The sequence below is a fragment of the Brassica napus genome, chromosome C6, assembly GCF_020379485.1.
Source record: "Brassica napus cultivar Da-Ae chromosome C6, Da-Ae, whole genome shotgun sequence".
NCBI classification, from domain to species: domain Eukaryota; kingdom Viridiplantae; phylum Streptophyta; class Magnoliopsida; order Brassicales; family Brassicaceae; genus Brassica; species Brassica napus.
Genome location: NC_063449.1, coordinates 15734438 through 15757065, shown reverse-complemented (window position 1 = coordinate 15757065; position 22628 = coordinate 15734438). Strand labels below are relative to the sequence as shown.

The 22628-nt window shown below is 33.0% G+C and overlaps 2 protein-coding genes across 2 annotated transcripts; both read right to left on the bottom strand.

The window, feature by feature from the left end:
• Positions 1-2301: 2301 nt before the first annotated feature.
• Positions 2302-3021, bottom strand: LOC106430578 (dof zinc finger protein DOF1.7). Its single transcript, XM_013871371.3, has one exon. It carries the CDS (start codon positions 3019-3021, stop codon positions 2473-2475), a length of 549 nt encoding a protein of 182 aa, XP_013726825.1. The 3' UTR covers positions 2302-2472.
• A 7003-nt stretch (positions 3022-10024) lies between these two features.
• On the bottom strand, positions 10025-13764 carry LOC106430603 (serine/threonine protein phosphatase 2A 55 kDa regulatory subunit B alpha isoform-like). The gene is made up of 14 exons (XM_013871390.2): positions 13414-13764; positions 13030-13133; positions 12821-12922; positions 12608-12727; positions 12212-12355; positions 11939-12030; positions 11690-11808; positions 11492-11615; positions 11258-11381; positions 11073-11141; positions 10895-10986; positions 10726-10803; positions 10592-10656; positions 10025-10497 (listed from the first exon to the last, which is right to left on the bottom strand). The coding sequence occupies exons 1-14, from the start codon at positions 13526-13528 to the stop codon at positions 10358-10360; spliced, it is 1488 nt and encodes a 495-aa protein (XP_013726844.2). The 5' UTR covers positions 13529-13764; the 3' UTR covers positions 10025-10357.
• Between the last annotated feature and the right edge of the window lie 8864 nt (positions 13765-22628).

Here is a 22628-nt window from a genome sequence, read left to right as displayed (position 1 = left end):
ATTCTGTTTTAATTTTCTGTTTCAGGTATATTCTAGTAGACTCTGTACATTATTTCTGTATTTTCTTTTCTATGTTCTCTTTTGTCTTTGTATTTTACCTACAAAATAATATACAGAGTATATCTCTATAAGAAGACTCGGGAAGTATTTCGAAGAAAAAACCTGTCCGACAATGGTGGAACCCACATGAAGATTTATGCATTCTGCCAGCAACCCACTCAAAACCGTCGGCACCACCCAAGACTCAACACGTGTTAAATCAAGTGTCGGCACCACTAGAAGACGACACGTTGCAAGACTCTATTCAAGCAACCTTTGCCTATAAATACGCACTCATAATGAAAGCAGAGGACACGAGCAATTTCACTCTCAAAACTCTCATCTTTCTAAAAGCTCTCCCTTCTCTCTAAAAACTCCCAGAAATTTTCCAAATTTTAAAGTTTTAATCTTGTAATCTCGAAAACGTGTATTCTATTTCAAGATCAATAAAAAGTAAGTTTAATCATATTCTGTGTACAATTTTTAAGTTTAATACATATTAAAACTTTGCTTATCATTGTCATATCAAAGTAACAATAATTTAAATACTAAATTATTTATGTATCGCGCTCACCAATGGTTGATTACACTGATACCCTTAATAAATTAAAAATATTACATTTAAATACTATAATTAATTTTTTATTTAGTTTCCTTATTAAATTTTCCAAATAACATATATAATAAAAATGAAATATTTATACAGTTTAAAAAGCAAATTTAAAAACGAAAATATATGTATATATAATATGATTTCATTAAAAAGGAAATCTCAGAAAATAATAATATTCCATTTAAAAAAAATATTTATAAGTAACATAAAATATACTTTTGAAATAATAAAATAGTTTCTTTATATCTATATTTTCTTATATGAAAAATATATATTTGTATATAATGTGAATACCAAAGCAAATCAAGTAATTACATAATATTTTAAAATAGCATAACACTATATACTTTAACGAGAGACATATATTATATTTTATTATTATTAAAATTATATGTTTTCTTAATATATAATTTGCTTTTAAATTTTTATGTTTATAGAACTTAATATATAATTAAGACACCAAAGAAAATCTGAATTCTCATTTTAAGATTATTTAAAATAAATTCCAATTTACCATTCAATAAATCTAAGGCATAAAATTATTTAGAATTTATAAAATATTTTAATTATTGTAAATATTGATATGTGTTCATGAACTTTCAAAAATATATGAGTTACTTTTGTATGTACGTATTTATATATATATATATATATATGCATGAGACTTTAGAGTATTATCGTTATATTAATTTATGTAATTTGGAATCAGACACTTTAGTTTATTTTTTTATTTTATTTTAAGTACAATATATCTTAAGGTATACATAATTTTCTTAAAATATATTTACATATTTAAGATAACAACCAACCTAAATGCAAATAAGAAAATTAATGAAAATTTTAATATATTTAGAATAAAAAATTTAATTGTTGAATTCAAAAAAATAGATGCAATCGAATATATCCAAATGATAACTAAATCGACTGTAAAAAAAACCGACTAGATATTACATATCTAAAATAATATGTATAACTAAAGTAATATAATATTATTAATATAAATTATGCATATAAATTATAAATTATTTATGTTTTAAATATTTATATCCGTGCATTAGCACGGAAAAATCACCTATTAAGAAATATATTAGTTCTAACAGAAATTATTGATTTTTTCAAGAGAAAAAGACAAAAATAGCATTAAATCAAGTTTTTGTTCCCAAACTAGCACTCAAGGTCCAAAGTCACAAAAATAACACTTAATGTTTTATCAAAAGTCACAAATTTAGGGTTTAGAGTTAAAGGGTGGGGTTTAGGATTTAGGATTTAGGGTTTAGAGTTTAGGGTTTAGGGTTTAGGGTTTAGGGTTTAGGGTTTAGAGTTTAGGGTTTAGGGTTTAGAGTTTAAGGTTTAGGGTTTAGGGTTTAGAGTTTAGGGTTTAGGGTTTAGGGTTTAGAGTTGAGAAATGAGGTTTTGGGGATAAGATTTCAAATTTTGAAAAATAAAAAAAATTAAAATTTTCAAAGGATAAACTTAGAAAGATGCTATTTTGGTCATTTTAGTTTTTGAGTGCTATTTTGTGATATAAACTTAGAAATGTGCTATTTTGTAGATTTGCCTTTTTTCCAATCTCATTATATACTTTCATTAGATATATATTATCATATATAGTACGCAGTAGAGCTAATTATGAAAAGATAAACAAAAAATACTGACTAAAAAGTGAAATAAAATACTATATCACTAAACGGACCGACATCCTTTGTTGTGTTATATTGATGATGTCTAAAAGAAACAGATAACCATATTGAATTTACTAAATTACCCTTGACGTTATTTCATTCAGTTCTTCTCCACTCTATTACTCTTCACGCGCGTCATCAATCATCCCTCGGGATACCCGGACCCAAACCCAAATGTATACCCGGATACCAATTCGACCCGGTTTCGTAACGAATCCCGACATCCGCACCCAACAGCGAAGTGAATCTCGGATCTCCAACCGGTAACCCGTATAACATCCGGGTCGGATCCATTTCCTGACCCGTCATTCTCCTCTCTTCTTCCACTGGTTTCGGTCGGGACTCCTCCTCAGAATTAGGTTTCTGGTCGGGAACAGCGACGGTTTTGTCCTTCAGATTGCTGCTCGACGGAGAAGAAGAATAGGACCGTTTAGTGTTCTTACGAGATCCGCCGCCGACGGGGATGTTACGGAGGGAACCGCCTTTGGTCCAGTAACGACGACAGTTTTTGCAATAATGACGTGGCTGAGACAGGTTGTAGTTGTTGTAGTAACAGAATTTGGTGTTGGGTGAGTCACAGCGAGGGCACTTTAGCTGCTGTTGCTCCGGTAACTCTGGCTGCTGCTGCTTAGCCGCCATCATTAGCATCGATTGGTGGTGGTAATACGCTGACGTCAGGTCCTGCATCTTTTTTTGTTTGGTTCCTTTGGATCAAAATGACGTCTTTCTTGAAAAATAGAAGAAAGTGAATGAAATCTAATGTCTTCAGAGTTTTTTAAAAGAGAAAGATGGAATATTTTTTGATGGTGGCAATTGCAGGTTATGAATAAGAGAGATAAAGAGTGGAGATATTTGGTTGGTTTATAGTGTATGTATGTGTGTGTGTGTGTGAGAGAGAGAGGATTATTTGAATGGAATCACAGAATGACAAATTCAACACTTACTTTTTGTCGTTTGCTAGATTATAATCAAATCAAAGTACCAACCTCGCAAGCTGAAATTAAAGAGTTTGTGATGATTTTCTAATTGACATTGGTTTGTGCTGATCGAAATTTCAAGACTAAATTTCTTATTTTCCTATTCTGTAAGTACGCGAATAGCTTTCTATTTCCAACTTTGAAAATTGAAATCATGGTTATGTTAATTTTGACAGATATTAATACTATTAGAAGACATTCAATTTTTATTTTACTTTTTTTTATAGCGAGCTAATCTTATATATTAAAACAGAAGTCACAACTTTGATTCATGTATGATTTTTTAAAAAATTGACATAATGGACCTATTTATAAAAAATCATGTTACATTTAATCTCTAATCTTATCATTTAAATTTTGGGCCTACCAGGAATTTTTATTGAGTTATCAATAATTGGATTTAAAGAATAAATGATCCATTGGACTTATAGATAATATAAATTAAATAGATATAATTTAATGTTGTAATACTATACCTCCATATGTTAAAATATTTAAATATTTGTAGATGTTACTTTTTAAAATTATAAAGATTTTTTTTAAATAACAAAAATCATATTATCTAACAATGATTAATCTTTACTACCTTAAACCAATGAAACCAAATTTTAAACTATATAGTTTATTTTAAAAATTAAACAAAAACTAAATGTTTAAATATTTACTCGATAATATAAATCTATGAAGCGAAAATTTTAATTTTTAAAAAACATTCTAAATTTTTGAAATATTACAATATCTTTGAATATGACAATAAAACAATATTTTACTAATTTTTATATATATAGTTACGATTTTAATAATAAAATAATAATCCGAAACTATATATATATATTGAAGAAGATACAAATACATGTGAAAGTTTAAAACAATCTATTCAATGAAAAAATATACCGTAAACTTATTATGTTTTAAAAATTTATAGACATACCAATTTAGAATTGAAAACAAAATATTTATATAAAATAAAACAAAACAAAAATCTGCGCGGTTGCGCAGATCGAGATCTAGTTATAACTAACATCACAATAAAATATGTTGTGAATGTAATCAAAATCACACATTTGGAAGTTTGAAAAATAATTTTAACTAAATAATAACATGCGCCTTGCGGGATGTAATTATTAGTTTTGTTATTTTTTAATAAGGAGAAATTAAATATGTTTAATCTGGATATCAGTTCGGTTTTCAGTTGTTTTTTGTTTTTAATTTCCTAAGATATAGCTATAATTCTAAATCGACATTTATTTTGGTTTGTTCGGTTCAAAATGTTGATGTTTTTGGTTTTTCTGGTGATAACCAAAAATTATTATTATTTATTTGGTTTCAGATTATATGAATTTTAGATAGTTCTCATGTCGAACCAATGGTTTCATATTATAGTTTCTAAGCATATAATAATTAAATAAAAATAAAATAAAATTATTGAGACATCATTTCACTACAATTTGGCCGATAACGAAAGAAACATTAAAAAAGAATATTTCAATTTCTGAAAGAATTAGATACTTCAGTTGTGGTGAATATTTGGTTATATAAGTGATCACGTCAATGTCCACTTGTATGTGTATGTAAAGTATATAAAAGTGGTTGATAAATATATAAAGATATTGTTAATCAATTTTAAATGACAATTTTATTCAAAATAACACATGAAAGATAAAATTCTTAAAATAAAATTAATTAAAAATAAGATAAGCCTAGATATTAGTGGATTTTTTTCATATAAATAAAATCAAAATTGTATCCGTAAATAGGAGTCGGTACGGATCGAATATCCAGGTATTCGGAGGTATTAGTGTCGATTCGATCCGTAGCCACCCGGATATTCAGTGCTCAGATATCCGGATAATTTTAGAATTTTCACGGACATCCAATTTGATCCGTAAATAAAATAATTTTTTTTTAAAAAATGAAAAATATATAAAACAATAATAATTCATTACAAAAATAAATTATTATTTAACTTTTTAAATTCTAATACCTAGTATTATAAATTTAATACATAAAATATTGTAAAAATTATATAAACTATAATATATATAACTTATATATAATTCTTTAAATATATTATATATGCATATAACGGATCAAATCGGATATCCGTTCATAAAAATATTAGTATTTGTTATTTTCTTCATTTTTATATTGCATTTTTGTATTTGATTTTCTTCGTAGGGTTACGGATATTCGGATTTTTCGGTTTTAATCAAAACGGATAACAAATTGAATCAAAAAATTATGAATATTTTTCTCGGCCTATCCGTAAATAATAAAAATAATATATGTATAATTGGACTTTTGATTTGTTATCCATTTTGATTCGAATCGGAAAATATGGATAGTGTGAGTTTTATTGGAACGTTACATGTGAGTTTTATATTTAAAAACAAAACGTAAAATACATAGTGTGAACACATTTATGTAGAGTTTGCTTGAAAACTTTCTACACGTGGCATGTCAGTGCGCAAATCACTATAAGACTATCACGTGTCTATTATAGTGTGAACATATTTATTACAATGTTTTTCGTTAATATATAAGGGATATATAATAAAATATTCAATTCTGATTAGTACATGATCTTTTAGGAAAGAATCCAAAACTAAATTTATCTAGGTTTATCTCTTAGGTTTAAAATGGATAATATCATACTAATCATTCGCGAAATAGTTGGAGATAAACTTGAAAAATCTGATAATTGGTATTAAAGTTAGGACGAAGAAAATTTGTAAAAAGACCAAAATATTTTCCAAGTTCGAGGATGACGATCAGATCATTGGTGAGAAGGGAAGATGTGTTGCAGAGAACAACAAACAAATTCTTTAAAGTTCAATTTTTGGAAGAGCATTCTCAAAGTGACCTTACGATTGAAGGTGCAAGAGACTTGTGTAGAAAGTCTTTCCCTAAATACAAAGATTAGGTAGATAAATCTTAATGGTGTTGTAAGGATTAGGTTATGTCCTAATGGTGATATTAAGGTTAAGTGAATAAATTATAATAGCGTAACAAAGACTAGGTGAAGAATCATGTTAGTAACTACGGAAATATAAGATGTGTGCTAAATTTCGTTGGCGGTTGGAGGCTAATGACTTGTGTGGTATTTGGCTTGTAGAGAAAATTTGATGTGGATACAATTAAAGTCCCACATTAGAAGTTTAAGCAACTAATGTGGTACTTGGCTTGAGACTGGTTGTTTTTTTTTTTTTTTTGACAACAATAATAACTAAACTATGATAAAGGCCCTACCGACTCGGAAAGTCCAGCCGGTGGGATGGAATCAACATAGAACACATCTGATGGGGAACTCCGAGCACCTCGTGCAAGCTTGTCCGCCACTACATTAGTTTCTCTTGGTATATGTTGAATCTTGAAGGAAGGAAAAAAACTCTTACTGCGTCGAAACTCGTCCAAGTGTGTAGCAAAAGCTGGCCATTCGTCAGGTGAGGACACCATCTTCACCAATTGAGAACAGTCTGTTGCAAAAACTACGTCTGAAAATCAAGGGTCTTTATGCACTCCATAGCCCATATCAAAGCTTCACATTCTGCATGTAGAGCTGATAAGCTTCTTCGGAGATTCATCTGCCCCATCATCTTCTCTTCTGATCCTACGCCCCTGCAGAACCATCACTGCCCGGAAAATTTATCATTCTCCTTCCACGCACCATCTATGAAACAAGTCCTCGAGTGACCCGAAGATTGCCAGTCAAAGGTTTGTGTATCCGAAAACTGCCTTTCTGGAATTGTTATTTGAGCCTCCGCCCATACCTCACTCTCCACTTCCGCAATTCGAAGAATTTCCTGAGGGTTTCCATCTCTATTATTAAAAACTTTATTGTTTCTATTTTTCCAAATGTACCATAATATCCATGGAAAGTTGTTAAAATCATATTGTTTTGGCAATCTCCAAAAAAGATAATCCATATTAGTAAACACCGAAGCGGTGGGGAAAATACCAGGGGCTGAAGGGATTTTTGATGAAGCTCAGGTTTGCAGAGCTGGTGGGCATTCAAATAAAGCATGATCACTGACTCTTCCTCGGCACCACAAATACTGCATCGTGTATCACAATTAATACCATGCGCCCTTAAATTATTTGTCACCGAAACAGTACCAGAGAGAATTTGCCAAACAAAGTGTCTAAGTTTCGGAGCACATTTAAGTTTCCAGCAGAAAGTTAGTAACGGTTTAATATTTGGACCATAAGGAACCAAATCTTGTGCTTTATCTGGAAATAATGATTCCACCCTATATCCAGACTTAACTGTATATTTTCATGACTCTGTGAAAGCTCATCCATAAGAATCTTGTCTATCATTCCGGCTTATAGCCAGACCTCTAATAATTTTGACATCCTCCGGGTGTATATATGCATTGAGCAAGTTCACATTCCAAGATTTTGTCAACGGATCGATGAGATGAACCACCTTCAAAATTTCGTCAAGACTAGTTGTTAATGCAATCAAAATTTCACATTGATTTTTTTTTTTTAATAATATCTTCTATAATTGGATATATAACTTTATTAATACGAAGTCTTTGGAAAAGGAACGCAAAACTAAATTTATGTGAACTTATATTCTTAGATCCATAATAAACAATATCATACTAATTTTTGGCGAAAAATTTGACATAAACTTGAAAAAGGCCAACAAAAAGAACATTGCTTCTGAAATTTAATTAACTTGTAATGAAATTGTAACAAAATGCACTACTTTAAAAAAAAAAATCATTATAGAGTGAGTCATTAAATTATGTATGTTCAATGCTAAATTATTTTTTTTTATCAAGTTCAGTGCTAAGAATGTGATTGGTAGATAGTGGAGTAAATAAAAGTAAAAAAAAAAATAGAGTAAAAAGGAAAGATAAAAGAGTAAATAAGTAAAAAGGAAAATAGTAAGCAGCGTAAATCATTTTCCAATCTAGAAACAATGAGATAAAAAAGTAACCTATTTACCCTTTTTCAAACAGTAACCAGTGCAAACAAAGATAACTTTTATTTTACCTGATTGGTAAAATATGAGCTGAACATGGAGTAAATAGTTTTCTCGATGTGTGACTCTATTGATGACATTCAGTCAGACGCTAAATCATTTAAATTTAAAATTTGCGCACAGAATTTAACTTTTTGACTTTTGAGTTTAACGGTAGTGTGGTTAAATATCAATGTTTTATTTTATTTTGGCAAAAAAAAATTAAAAGTAGGAATTAGTGAACTTTTTTTTTTTTTTTGAGCAATTTCTTAGAATTTTCCTCCAATGCCTTTCATTGACATCACTTCACGCGTTGAAACTTTGTCATTGACTTGTTGACTTAACTAATCTTGTAGAGTTTGTTTACTTGTGCTTGTCATTTTGATCATATTTTCTCTTAAATTTTATTAAACCACATTTATTTTTGTTTACTTGATTTTTTAGTTAGCAGTAAAAACAGTTTAAATTTATAATCAATGAGGACACACAAACTCAGACGATATGGTACTCTTGACTTTAAAAAAAACACAGACGATAAGATGCTTTTGAGTCTTGACCCCACTATGGCCTCAGAATTAACCGACCAAAAACCAGATTGCGTGCTTAACAAGCCAATTTTATTTTTCTTGGAGTTTGGATCGTGAAACTAGAAAATAAAAAAGGCATCATTAGACTTGAAACCCTACCTTGGAACATCGAATCACCATCGTCACTTTTTATCGTGATACACTGAACCAAAGCCGCACAAGAGTCAAAACCAGTTTTGACAATCTTTGTCGTCACGTTAAGCTACCGTCATCCATGACCGTTTGTATCCCGACCCTGACATCACTTCTACGGCTATGATCTCTGGCTCCCTCTCCCTCGGTCGAAAAATGCATCCCTCATGCTATGAAATTTGGTATCTGATTCATATGGACTTTGTCGGACTCAATTTATTTATCGCTCGCATGGTTCAATGTTGAAGTGTTGATAAATATCGATTGAATATGTTTTCATTTAAAATAAAATCTTTTTGCTATAAAATCATCTCAAGCAATTTATTAACACAATGTCAATGTGTAACACAAACATTTTCATTTATGCCCACATGATTGTGGTCAAGTGGTAGATAAGACCTGAGAATGTGCTATTACACTCGCCTGGGGTTCGAGTCTCCCTTGAAACAAAATCACAGTTACGTGGGAAGTTTGGATTTGGGCTTTCACCCAAACAGTTTACTTGGTAGCTATTAACCTGTGATAAAGCTATACTCTGACATTAATCGGAAAACATTCTAAATTTGGATTAGGCAGTGTAATAATCAATTCACTTTTTATCACTAAGTGTGTTATTTCTGAAACCAAACGGATCGGCCGATAGAGCATATCGAAAAAAAACTTTTCATTTATACATTTTTAACAAAAAAAAAATCTATACTCGTTTTGAATTTTGTTTTGCCCCATATATTTAATTTGTAATACTTAAGCATTTGGAATAATTTAATTTATCTCAACGAGAAATGGATTTAATAACCAAATTATTCGTTCAGTTTTAAAATTTAGTGAGAATGATATCTACAATGCTTGTTTTGAAAACGTTATTTAAATTTAGCGTCCCGATTTTATTAGAATATTATAAATAATACTTTTTAATATCCAAATTGTCCATTTTCAAATACTTGCATGAACCATTCCTATTATGGAGGGGTTGCATGCTTTGTTTTGTTTTTGTTTTATATTGAAAAAGTCAAAACAAATAAATAGGAAAATAATATTAGTAAATGAAATGTATTATTTTAATAAGTCAACAGAGGAGAAACAAGTTTAACAAAAAAGAATCAATAAAACAATGATTACACAAGACAGAAAAGATTGTAAAATAAACTAATCTTATATCCAATCCAAAAGTCATATGAGATTAGCTTTTACTAAAATCACGATTTCTTTCAATCGGATTTTCACCTCTTTCTTTCTTGATCCTGTAAAGTAGTTTCCAGGTGCACAAGTCCAGCATGATGATTAAAGAGCTTATGTGATCAATGATGATGATGTATACAGCGATTTCCTTTTTTTTGGGCTGAGTAATGTGGCTAACCATAGTACATGTACAAGCTATTTCCAGCGGCACAAGCAATAGAGTTCTCATTTGGATGCCAAGCAAGATGCAGCAACTTTGTTTTGTAATCAAGAGCATTGCTACTCCCATCGACTCCTCCTGCACTCTCTGATCCTGCTTTCACCATTTCAGTGTATTTACTTACTAATTTGATCTTAAAAGGTAGCTTAAATGAGAAAGGGAGAGGGAGAGAGAGAGAGAGACTGACCTCTACCTACAACACGCGCTATACTGCCTAGTCTGGATGGCCTCGAGGGAACTGGGACATGTCTCCTATGATAAAACCACAAAAAAAAGGTAAGGAAGATAAGATCGAGTACACTAACTCTTAATAGCTTTTACCTCATAGGATTCCTGCTTGCTTCTAAAGTTGCAGACTCGGTACTTCCGGGGGAAACACCAAACACACGGAACATATTGCTGGATAGAGCAATGTGAGCGAGCGGAAGGAATGAGTATAGATGATAATGCTAATAACAAAGAAACATGCTCTGCTTTCCGGGGCATATACCTGTAAGAACCTGTAGCTGCTCGCAGTCCATTGCCACTTATGCAACACTCAAACTTGTCAAAGATGGAATCATTTTCATATAAATCACAGAGCTGATATTGGCCAAGGGAAATGGAGTACCAATCAGCTACGCACCAGTTGGACAAAAGCAGTTCACTCAAAAGTATAGGAAACTTACCTTCGGTTTCAGATACTCATGAACCTGGAAAGTTGATACCGGACCTGAATCCATGTTGATGTCCCATAACTGACAAGGAGAAAACATAACTATAAGTTCAGTTTATCTTACGAGAAGAATTAGAAACCAGCCACTGATAGCTTTAAGGGCATAGTTATATCTAATGCCAATGAAAGTGTATGGACCTTGAGTGTCATGTAGTCACGGCTAAGGAGATATCTTCCTTCTTTTGCAAATTTGATGTCTGACACTGAAGCAATTATCTCAGTGAAGAACGACTTAGGACCTGCTGCCTCTGGTTCCTCAAACCTGCAGAAACACGCAATGTTAGCTTCAGTGTTTATATTCCAAAGAAAGGAGGTGCGAGAGATATTTTGATGAAACAAACTTAAACAGAATTGCAAAGTCTCAAGACTTACAATTTGGAATGTGAATCACATAAAGCTGATTGGCGCAGATCAAGCAGGCGAATAGAGCCTTTGGAACTGCTATAAGCTAACATATTGCAATGAGTAGGATGAAACTCTGCTGATGTGATAACCTCTGCAAGAACCATTGCCGTATTAGCATCCTATTGCTTATTGGAGTGAAAGAGCAGCAGTTACGCAGGGCTTTACCAGATAGATCTTCCATTTTCTCAGGCTTGACATCAACGATATTGAAACTCTGATTGCTAATCTCCAGATTCCAAAGATTTATTCGCAAATCATCAGCCGAAATAAATGTTTCTCCGTCGCTGATTTAAATAGAGAAGAAACTTTTACAATGACATCATAAAAAATTTCTCACAGGGAAAAAAAGCAAAAAATAATAATCAAAATCAAAATCAAAAAGGGTTAATATGATTGATTATATGAATAAGGTACCTGTTATTTGAGATGGAATTGATGTGATAATCATGGGCATGAGAATAGACTCTCCGACATCTAGCCACAGGGCTCGACTCATGGCTAGTTACCTGTATAAGCCAAAATTGAACTTTTAGTCTACAGACGAGTAGTAGTAGTATCAAGAAACTTTGAGAACCAATTCCAAATCAGAAGAGCACGGGAGATTAGAGCTAAGAAGCACAAGTCTAGCATCAATGAACTGTAAAATTCGAGCAAATTTGATCATTCAGAATGCATTTATTTATTTACCACTGGGAACCGCAGCGATGAGATTACTCCTCCGTTCCCAAGGCACGCGGTTGTAATGCTTGGATTGCTAGAGCTTGCGAGCGCTCCAGTTTTTGAAGGATCTGAATTTACTTCACAAACTTTCTTCATCTTCTTGTCTTGAACCTGTTAACACTCACATGAGTAAAGAAAAAGAAAAGATTTCACCTCTACATACACATCTCAACTGTTTATAGATAGAAAAAAAATATAACACACAAAGAAAAATTCTTTACAACATTCACGACTTAGAACCATTTAGATACAGTACGCAACCCAACAAACAATATTGTCAATGAGCATTAAGGTATCAGCTTAATCGTTGTACACCCTAAATATCGAGAAGCAACAGACACGATAAATAAAGGATGTTCTCACCTTCCAATACTTGATGGTTTTATCGTTTGTGGAAAGGAGAAAAAGAGCGCCATTGGCTGTTTGACACCATCTAATTTTGTTGATCTTCTCCTCTATCTCCAAACTCTTGAGATAATCAAACTGGTAGACAAGGATCACATATGAAAAGACAGAAAATAAAAAAAAGGTATAGCACACAACGTATTAGGAGAAGAGAGTAATGAATCATCATACCTCAGGGTCATGACTCTGAAACTCTGTTTTATAACGGAACTCCGGATGCCTCAGTGGGTGGTGATCAGTTTCTTCAAGATCCCTTCTAGCTCCTCCACTGCTCTGTAAATGATAATAGCATGCAACAACATATAACCAAATGTCAAATTCCCATTTTTTCAGATATGCTTCGCAAAGGCAAAAAAAAATAAAAAAGGTGGGGAAGTTACATTTCTGACATCGCTCCTCTCAAAGAGAACAACACGTCCTCCACGGTCCCCAGTAGCAAGATGGTCGCCGTAATGATCAAACTCGATTGCTGAAATCACATCAACTGCGGAGGAACACACAAGCTTCCAGTTTTGAGGATTTCAACATACATAATGAAAACAATACAATGTAATCTAGTCACAAGCTCAGCTACAAGCATACATAATAAGCCATTAAGCATAATTAACAATTACAAAACTTGACCAAAGAAAGAAAAAAAAAAACAAATCTAGTCACATCCTCTCCTCAAAAAAAAAAAAAAAAAAAGGGAATCAAAACTTTGATTAAAAATAGATCAAAGATGCCTTAATTCCAATTTCAGAGATTAGATCGATGAGTTTAACCTTCTTGAACTTCTTCACCAGCGCTGCGTTCACCGAAGACCTGAGAGAATCTCCATTCTAGAGGCAGATATGGATCTACCGAAGCTGCGACCATCTCCTCATCGTCACCGTTCATTCCCTCCCTCTCTCCGATTCACACAAAACACTCCTAAACTAGGTTCAATGGTTGATCCGACGATCAGGGGCACGCCTAGAAATCAATTACGATTGAGTTCGCCGGTTGTTTTTTTTCTGACGGCAAATCGAGGAAAGGAAGAGGAGAGAGTATGAGATGATTCCCAGATTTCGACAAACAAATAAGATCACAACACAACACAACACTCTCCCTTCTCTCTCTCGACTTAATTAAGAATGTATTTATTTTCTTTATTTTATTTAAATGTGATTTAATCATCTTTTTGGTTTTATTAGCTTTTTTATGGTAGGAGTTTACCGTATTTTTTCTTCTAAAGTTTAACATATTAAGGCAGAGAAATCACATTGTTTCCGAATTTACCTTCTCTGTAAATGACTATTTGACGATTATTATAAAAAGAAAGAAAATATATCTATATTTTGTTATTTTGCCCCACCCCCCAATTCTCTTATAACGTGTTGAGAATTTTTTTTGGGATAAAGATCTCTTGTTAGTAAAAACTACAATATTTGAGTATTTTCACATGAATTGACAGTGTTTTTTTTCCAATGTATTAATTGGTAAGAATGCACCCAAAAGCTCATGTAATTTGTCATATATCCTTGTTTCTTTTTAATATTTTTTATGACTATAATATTTTTATCTCTATCTCTCTCTTTTCTTTTTTATGTGTTCTAATCTCTTTATCTCTCGTATAGATTCTTCAAATCATCTTCTAATTCAACACAAATCTTTATTTTTTTATTCTGATTCTTTTGACATCCATAATGCTAATCTTATTATCTCACTCCAATTCCAATGTTTCTAATTTCGTCTCACAATCAACTTTTAGATAATATATACGTTAGTAGGTATTTTATTATTTACCTGCTATTATTTAGATTTTAATGGATTTTTAATCGAAACATGAAGTGTTAGCTGTTACAAATAGTTTTAGGGCTATTTGATAGATAACTAATTAATTGTTAATAGTTCCATTAACTGATATATGATTTGTTAGTCGATACATTTGTTTGATACATAGATTGTTAGATGATACTGAAATTATTAGCTGATATGTTAGTTGATAGGTAGATTGTTACCTGCTATGTAAATATTTAGTTGATAAATCTAGAATTACTTGTTTTCGATAAAGCATGAGGGTATTTTCGTCCGCACAGTGTCAAAAAATTACTCATTCTTGAGTTATCCATAATTATGGGCATTCAGCTAATTTGAACTTTAATTGAGTATATTCCACGCATTCACTCTATGTTGATGTGTATATAAAGACACTAATTGCAATGTGAGATTTATGTCTTGTGACACTATAAATTATAGTACGTTTTTTGTTTTGTTGTTGTTTTCAACATAAATTATTATTTTTGTTTAAAGTCGATTTGATAAAATACAATTAACTAGGATAAGACCTGCGCCTTGCGCAGGGTGAGTTTATTTGTATATATTATCGATAGTTTTTTTTATATATATGATCATTTTATTTATATATATATAGTATTTTTTGTTGTTATTATATAATTTTTTTTCCGATGGATCGGATCAATTTTTATTAAAAATAATAGAACAAACTATAATTAATACATCATGGGTTGATCGGATTGGACATTAAACAAATTATGACATAAAAACCTTATTTTTTTCATCGAACACATTCTTGAAAAAAGTGAACAGTATTGTTTTCACAGTTGAATTATTTTGACTTTTATCTTCCATATGGTTTTGAAAGCTTTCAAAATCAACCACCGAATTGATACATGTCATTTTAATATTTTTAGTCGTATACTTAAGGAAAACTTACATTTTTGTAATTTAAAGTCGTTTTAAAAAATTCAAAATATAACATCTAAGAAAAAATCTAACATATAAGAAAAATCTAACATATAAGGCGTCCTCATTTTTGTATTTTAAAGTTGTTTTAAAAAAAATAACATATAAGGTTTCCTCATTTTTGTAATTTAAAGTCATTTTAAAAAATTCAAAATATAACATATGAGAAAAAATCTAATTTTTTATTATATGGTTAATGTGATTATTTGTTTTTTTAATAATATAAAATTAAACAAAATGAAGAAGGATGCCAAAATTGTTATCAAATATTTATTATTCATAATCATTAATTGCCATATATATGTAAATCATATTAGGTAATTTCGTAACTTTTAATTAGGGAACGAATACACACTTCTTATATTTTAGGTTAATACAATGTTCTCTAGTGGACATTAAACAAATTATGACATAAAAACCTTATTTTTTTTCTCGAACGCAATTTTGAAAAAGTGAATAGTATTGTTTTCACAGTTGAATTATTTTGACTTTTAACTTACACATGGTTTTGAAAGCTTTCAAATCAACCTTCGAACTGATACATGTCATTTTAATGTTTTTAGTCGTATACTTAAGGAAAACTTACATTTTTTTTTAATTTAAAGTTGTTTTAAAAAAATAAAAATATAACATATAAGAAAAAATTTAACATATAAGGTGTCTTCATTTTTGTATTTTAAAGTCGTTTAAAAAAAAATAACATATAAGGTTTCTTCATTTTTGTAATTTAAAGTCATTTTAAAAAATTCAAAATATAACATATAAGAAAAAATCTATTTTTTTATTATATGGTTAATGTGATTGTTTATTTTTTAAATGATATAAAATTAAACAAAAATGAAGAAGGATGCAAAAATTGTTATCAAATCTTTATTATTCATAATCATTAATTGTCATATATATGTAAATCATATTAGGTAATTCCGTAGCTTTTATTTAAGGAAAGAATACACACTTCTTATATTTTAGGTTAATATAATGTTCTCTAGTGGACATTAAACAAATTATGACATAAAAACCTTATTTTTTCCGGCGAACACATTCTTGAAAAAAGTGAACAATATTGTTTTCACAGTTGAATTATTTTGACTTTTATCTTCCATATGGTTTTGAAAGCTTTCAAATCAATCATCAAATTGATACATGTTATTTTAATGTTTTTAGTCGTATACGTAAGGAAAACTTACATTTTTGTAATTTAAAGTCGTTTAAAAAAAATTCAAAATATAACATATAAGAAAATTCTAACATATAAGAAAAATATAACATATAAGGTGTCCTCATTTTTGTATTTTAAAGTCGTTTAAAAAAAATATAACATATAAAGGTTTTCTCATTTTTGTAATTTAAAGTCATTTAAAAAAAAATCAAAATATAACATATAAGAAAAAATCTAATTTTTTTACTATATGGTTAATGTGATTGTTTAAGTTTTTTTAATAATATAAATTTAAACAAAAATGAAGAAGGATGCAAAAATTGTTATCAAATCTTTATTATTCATAATCATTAATTCTCGTATATATGTAAATCATATTAGGAAATTCCGTAGCTTTTATTTAAGGAAAGAATACACACTTCATATATTTTAGGTTAATATAATGTTCTCTAGTGTTATATAATTATGGAATAATGTGATACCATTAGATTAAACTATACTTTATATTAGATGTTCTAGAATTCTTTGAAATGGAATTTAGAAGACATTTAGAGTGCCACCTAGGATTTGAGGTTTTTTTTAATTAATACAAAATTAAGGTTCTAATTTTTCAAATGCTTCTCAATTAATATATAGGGGATTTTGTATATTTGTGAGAATTTCCATATTATCTCATCATTAAAAATTATACTATTGATTAGTTTAGATGTAAATGGACTTTTTGGATAATTCCTCAAAAAAAAGAAATACAAGTTCAATTTTTCGATTGGTCAGCACACTTCTTATTTTTCTTTTACCCCACGTTGATCATCCATATCACAGACTGTGACTAGCCTCGGTGAGTGTAGGGATCATTCGTCATAGGAGAAAAAGGAAAGCTTATGTGAAGAAAAAGATTTAGTGCACAAAGGAAAAAAATGCGAAGAAAAAGAATGATGTTTCAACGAATATCGTTAGGAGTGCTTTACAATGTCGAGTGTTTGGATTGGTAGAAAGTTTCTTTTGTGAATCAATTCGAAGCTAGCAGATACACAATTCTTGCAAATTTTGAATCTTTATCTATTTTGCTTCCATTTATGTTTAATCTAAATACATTCCACATGTGACATGCTTTCCTCCTAGTCAATGTCTATATACCTTTGTTGTAAAGAAAAAAGGAAAAACCAAACCGGAGATCTTCCTTATCGGTTTAATTATTGTACCAACCCTATTTCTATTTCGAAATTTGAAATTCGAAATCCACAACCCTATTGTACCAACCCTAGCTTTTACAATTCTAATCTCGCTATCTCTCTAAAATGATCCCTCTTGCGACGATTTCTGAAAACCCTAATTTTCAGTTCTCCACAAACTCTCTTCCTATCTTTCAGTTCTTCACACTCTCCTTCCATTTTCGCCTCCGTAACACCGCCGTTCTCAGACTTCCGTATCAATCTGCCGCTGTCAGTCTCCTCTCCTTCCAGTTCAAGTCATGCAAGGTTTGATTCTTCCTAATATACACCTATTATGTTCGAATCCAGTAACGTCTGTTTCTCGATTCCAACTCAGAAACCAGATTTCACTGTCTGTTTATTTTTAAGAATTTCAACCCTAAAACTCAATTTCAACCCAGAAACTCGATTTCACCGTCTCGTACTCATAAACTCGATTTCACCGTCTTTCATTCAGATTCACTGAAGTTAATTTTTTATTCTAATCTCTCCATTTTAATTTTTTCAGGTAACAACCAACTGGACCACCGTCTCCCGCCGAGACTTTTCACCACCGACCGGTTCCCAGTGGACGTCTCAACATTTACTCGAAGCCAGACCTTCTTGCTTTCATCCGACATGTTCTCCGGGACACCCTAGAATTCCAGTTTATTAGAAGCTCTTGCTTCGGGAAGTTATTTGACCTCCCAACATGTCAATGTCCGGTTTCGTGTAAATTAACACACGCTATGTTGACCAGACACCTAGTTTGTGAAGACAAACACACTTTCTGGTCTATTTTCGGAAGCGATCCTATCAAGTTTGGCCTCCAAGAGTTTGGCACCATTACCGGTTTGCCCTGTGGAGCTTTTCCTGTTGGATACACCACTGATAAAGAAGACCAGTCTAAAGCATACAAAGATCCTTTCTGGATCAAGCTTATTGGGAAAAAGAGATTCACCACCATTGCTGATTTACGTCGGAAGCTAGAGATACACACATGTCGGGGCGTCAGAAGATACAACTAGCTTTGATAATAATTATCGATGGTGTCCTCATTTCTCATCAACAAACGCCACACCCTACTCTGAAGTACGTTAGGATGGTTCAAGACGTTGACACTTTCTGCTTACACCCTTGGGGGTAGAGAGTCTTTTCTCAAGACTATTGCTTTCATGAAACCTCCGAAGTTCGTCCCTTTGAAATGCGAAGACCATGTTTGAACACTGGTCTAGCTACTCAAGCAGGAAACATTTAGGCTTAAGGGATTCCCCCTGGCACTACAACTGCTCGCATACCAGGCGGTCCCAAAATTGCAGTCAACGATTCCAATTCCGTTTGATTCTCTTACAATCATGGACCTCATCGAGCCTCACCTTCCTCTCTACCCAGCGCCAAGCATCAGCGACATTCTAAGCGTCGAAGCCGACCCTGATTTGAGTTCTAATATAACTGTGTTTTTAAATTAGTCTGGCCGTGGTGTTATGCAGATTTTAACAAATATTTAATAAACTCTTGTCAAACTCCAGCTTGAAGTTACATCGTTGATAAAAATACATAGCCAACCACAACCTGGATGGGGAGTTTGGCCCGATGTATCCAACGAGATGACCGTGTGTCATACAAGGAGCAGCTTATAGCTGACCATCGTCCCTTCAACAAGGACCTTTGGCATGGTGGAGACACATCTGTGCCCATCATCAGCCCTCCTTCTGATGAAGATGAACCTATCCTTGAGAGAAAAACTCGCAAGCCGAAAGCACCATGCAAAAAGGTTCTCAAGTCTAAACCAGCTTCATCCAAAGTTCTCAAACCAAGGAAAACATCAAAGAAATCTGATACGGGCCATAAGCAGAGATGCATCAGCAGCTACTTTCATGCTGTGTCTTCTTCCCGTACCTCTAACGACAAAATACTGGAGCTCCTGTCTGGAATTTCAGATCAAATATCCAACAGACAAAAGGAGCAGAAGCTGCTGCGCAAATTGCTTAAGCGCAAGAAGACTCCAACTAGTCTCAAGCGCTCTGCCTTCCACACTCTCCGTGATCTCTCAAAGAAAGGCCACCAATCACACAAAGGATGTCTGGCTGAGCCAACAAACCAAAAAACTGCTGATTTTTCTCATCAGACGGTAACGTTCCTGTTTTTGCTACTTTGTAAATTTTCACCATGTAACTTTGACGCTTATCTATATTGTATGATTGGTTTCCTATACTTGTCATAGTCTCTACCGCCGATGGAGGAATATCACCCTTTCACCCACTCTCCCGTCGTCAGCCAGTACGCGGCACAGCTTTACGGCTCAACATCTGTCAGCAAGTCAACTGGTGAACCCGTACATGAACAAGCCGTCGAAACTCCAGCCGTTCACACTTCACCTATCCATACTTCCCCCGTCCATGACACAACCGACCACCTTGTTGCCGTCCACAACTCCCCAACACACAATTCCCCTATCAACAACACACCCATCCACGAGAAAACCCCCTTCCATCCAACTCTAACTACTCTCCCATACCTTCGTCGTCCTTCGGTCATCTACGATGCTAGTGACCACCCTAATAGCTCCGAAATCCACCACATCCTATTCCACGGTAAAGAAATCTTCGACCCTATTAGTCCTGACCCCCCTTCTCTCTCTAAACCGAAATTCGACTCATTACCCCTACCTTTCACCCCCGATACTTCTTCCAATAAGAGTTCAGACAGTCTCCCAGGTTTCGTAGGCCATGCGACAACAATCAACGCATTCTCAGCCCCAACTACATCCAACCCCTTTTCTGTTGCCAACTCCATTGTACCCAATATCCAGGTTCGAATTGTCTATTGTTAACTCCATCAAAACCTTTGCAAGTTTAACTGTCTAGTGTCTTAACTCCATTTTTGTTGTTTTTGTCTAGGATCAACAAACGGAAGACAACGACATTGTTGAACTGAGCGTCGGCTCTCCTGCTAGAGAAATGCACATACACATTCCATCAATTGAGGACAATTTCCTTGCAAAAGAGTTCTACTGCTGAAAATATGTCCCTTCGCTTGATCTTATCAGCCCACTACTTCAAATTCAATGGGATCTTTTCAAGAAGACTATTTCAAACTTTAAAACTGTGTAAGTTCAATTTAACTTGTCATTACTGTTTTCATTTTTTAAAGCTTAATCTAAAACCTATCGGCGACAGGTTCCATATAACTCCCTCCAAATTCGACTTCTCCAACAACTTCCTACTCCAACTAGCGCAGCCTACGCAATGGACAACAACTTATGTACACTTCCATCACACACTTTACAAGTTTATAAATTATACCGCCTCCTTATCTTGTCATTTGCTTACCAATAGCTTGTTCAAATTTCCTGTGCAGCACATGGAAATCCTCATGCACATGCTAGCTGCAAGGCATTGTCGCCTACTCGAGGAGCAAAAATTTTCTTTCATTACTCCTCACCTTACAGCTGGAATCCAGGCAATATCCAAAGATTTCTACAAGTCTAGGAAGAAAGAAACCTTTAAATGGGAGAGCAGCTGACTAATCTTGTTCTCCAGCCAGGCAGGAAATGGATGGAAGATGTGTTTCTTGTCTACACACCAATGATATGGGGCGCAAAACACTGGGTTGGTCTCGCTATCAACCTTGACTTGGGCCTTGTTGAAATCTTAGACCCCTCCCCACTTTATATGGCGACATGAGTGTTGGTCGTTTCATGGCTCCAGTTCTCAAGTCATTACCCTATTTTGTTAAGAAGGCTGCAAACTACCATATCGCTCAGTTCTGCGGTCTTGAACCTTTCCAATGGCATCGTATCCAAGACCTCTACATCAACGAAAGAGGAGGCGACAGCGGACCTGTAACTGCAAAGTTCTTGGAAATGCATGTACACGGTGATCCTGAACCTAACATGTCAAGCATCACATACCGTGAAGTTGATGAAATCCGCAAACAGTACGCACTTAACATTTACAAGACCATTGTAATGCCTGCTTACTACGGTCGAGCTTAGGCTTTTTCACTTTCCCCCTTCAAGCTGTCTTTTGTGTGTTTTTGTGGTTGATACCCACAACCAATGTAATATGTTAAACGTACCTCTATGCACTTTCTTTAGGATTTGTAATTTGTTAACGATTAGCAGTACAAGGATTTTATCTTTTCCTTTTTGTCTGCACATCTTCTAGATGGATTACATTTGATAATGGAATATGTGCAATAGGTTTGTATGAGTTATAGACGTTCAAAAGATTTTGTAGATAGAGTAAAACTATGGGACGTTGTGGACAGAATACATACTTAGGCCGAACAAATTTTAATATCGGTCCACTTTGGTTTTTACCAAACTGGTTATCCTATTAAATCAAATCAAATCAAGTTCAAACCAACCTAAACCAGTCTTTATATATCGCTCTATCAATCTTATTTGGGGCTTTTTGAGTAGGGTTCTTACTCAATATTTGTTGACACAAAACCACCGACAACACAGATCCACCGACGATGAGCAGCTCCCCATCCGCTACCTCCCATCAAGGAAGCCGCAAAACTGTCTACGGAGTCCAAACTAGATGCTGGTGTGAGCAAGGACTCGATACGTGGGTCTCCGAGACAAAGGAGAATCCTTACCGGCGATTCTACAGATGCAAAATTGCTTTACAAGTTTTGATTTAGAATTCCTATTGACTCAAATTTAACCTACCTCTTATAAAAACCCCCTTTATTTATGTTGTTGTTAACAAAAAAAAACAGAGACCCATTTGTTTAAGTGGATAGATGAAGCACTACTTGACGAGATAAGAATGGTAGATGCCAAGCGTTTGGATCTAATTCACGACTTGCAAAGACTCGCAGAAAACACTAAGGTCACGCTTGAGTCTCAGCGTTCTTGGATTGTGGGTCTGGATGAAGAGTTGCGGAAGGA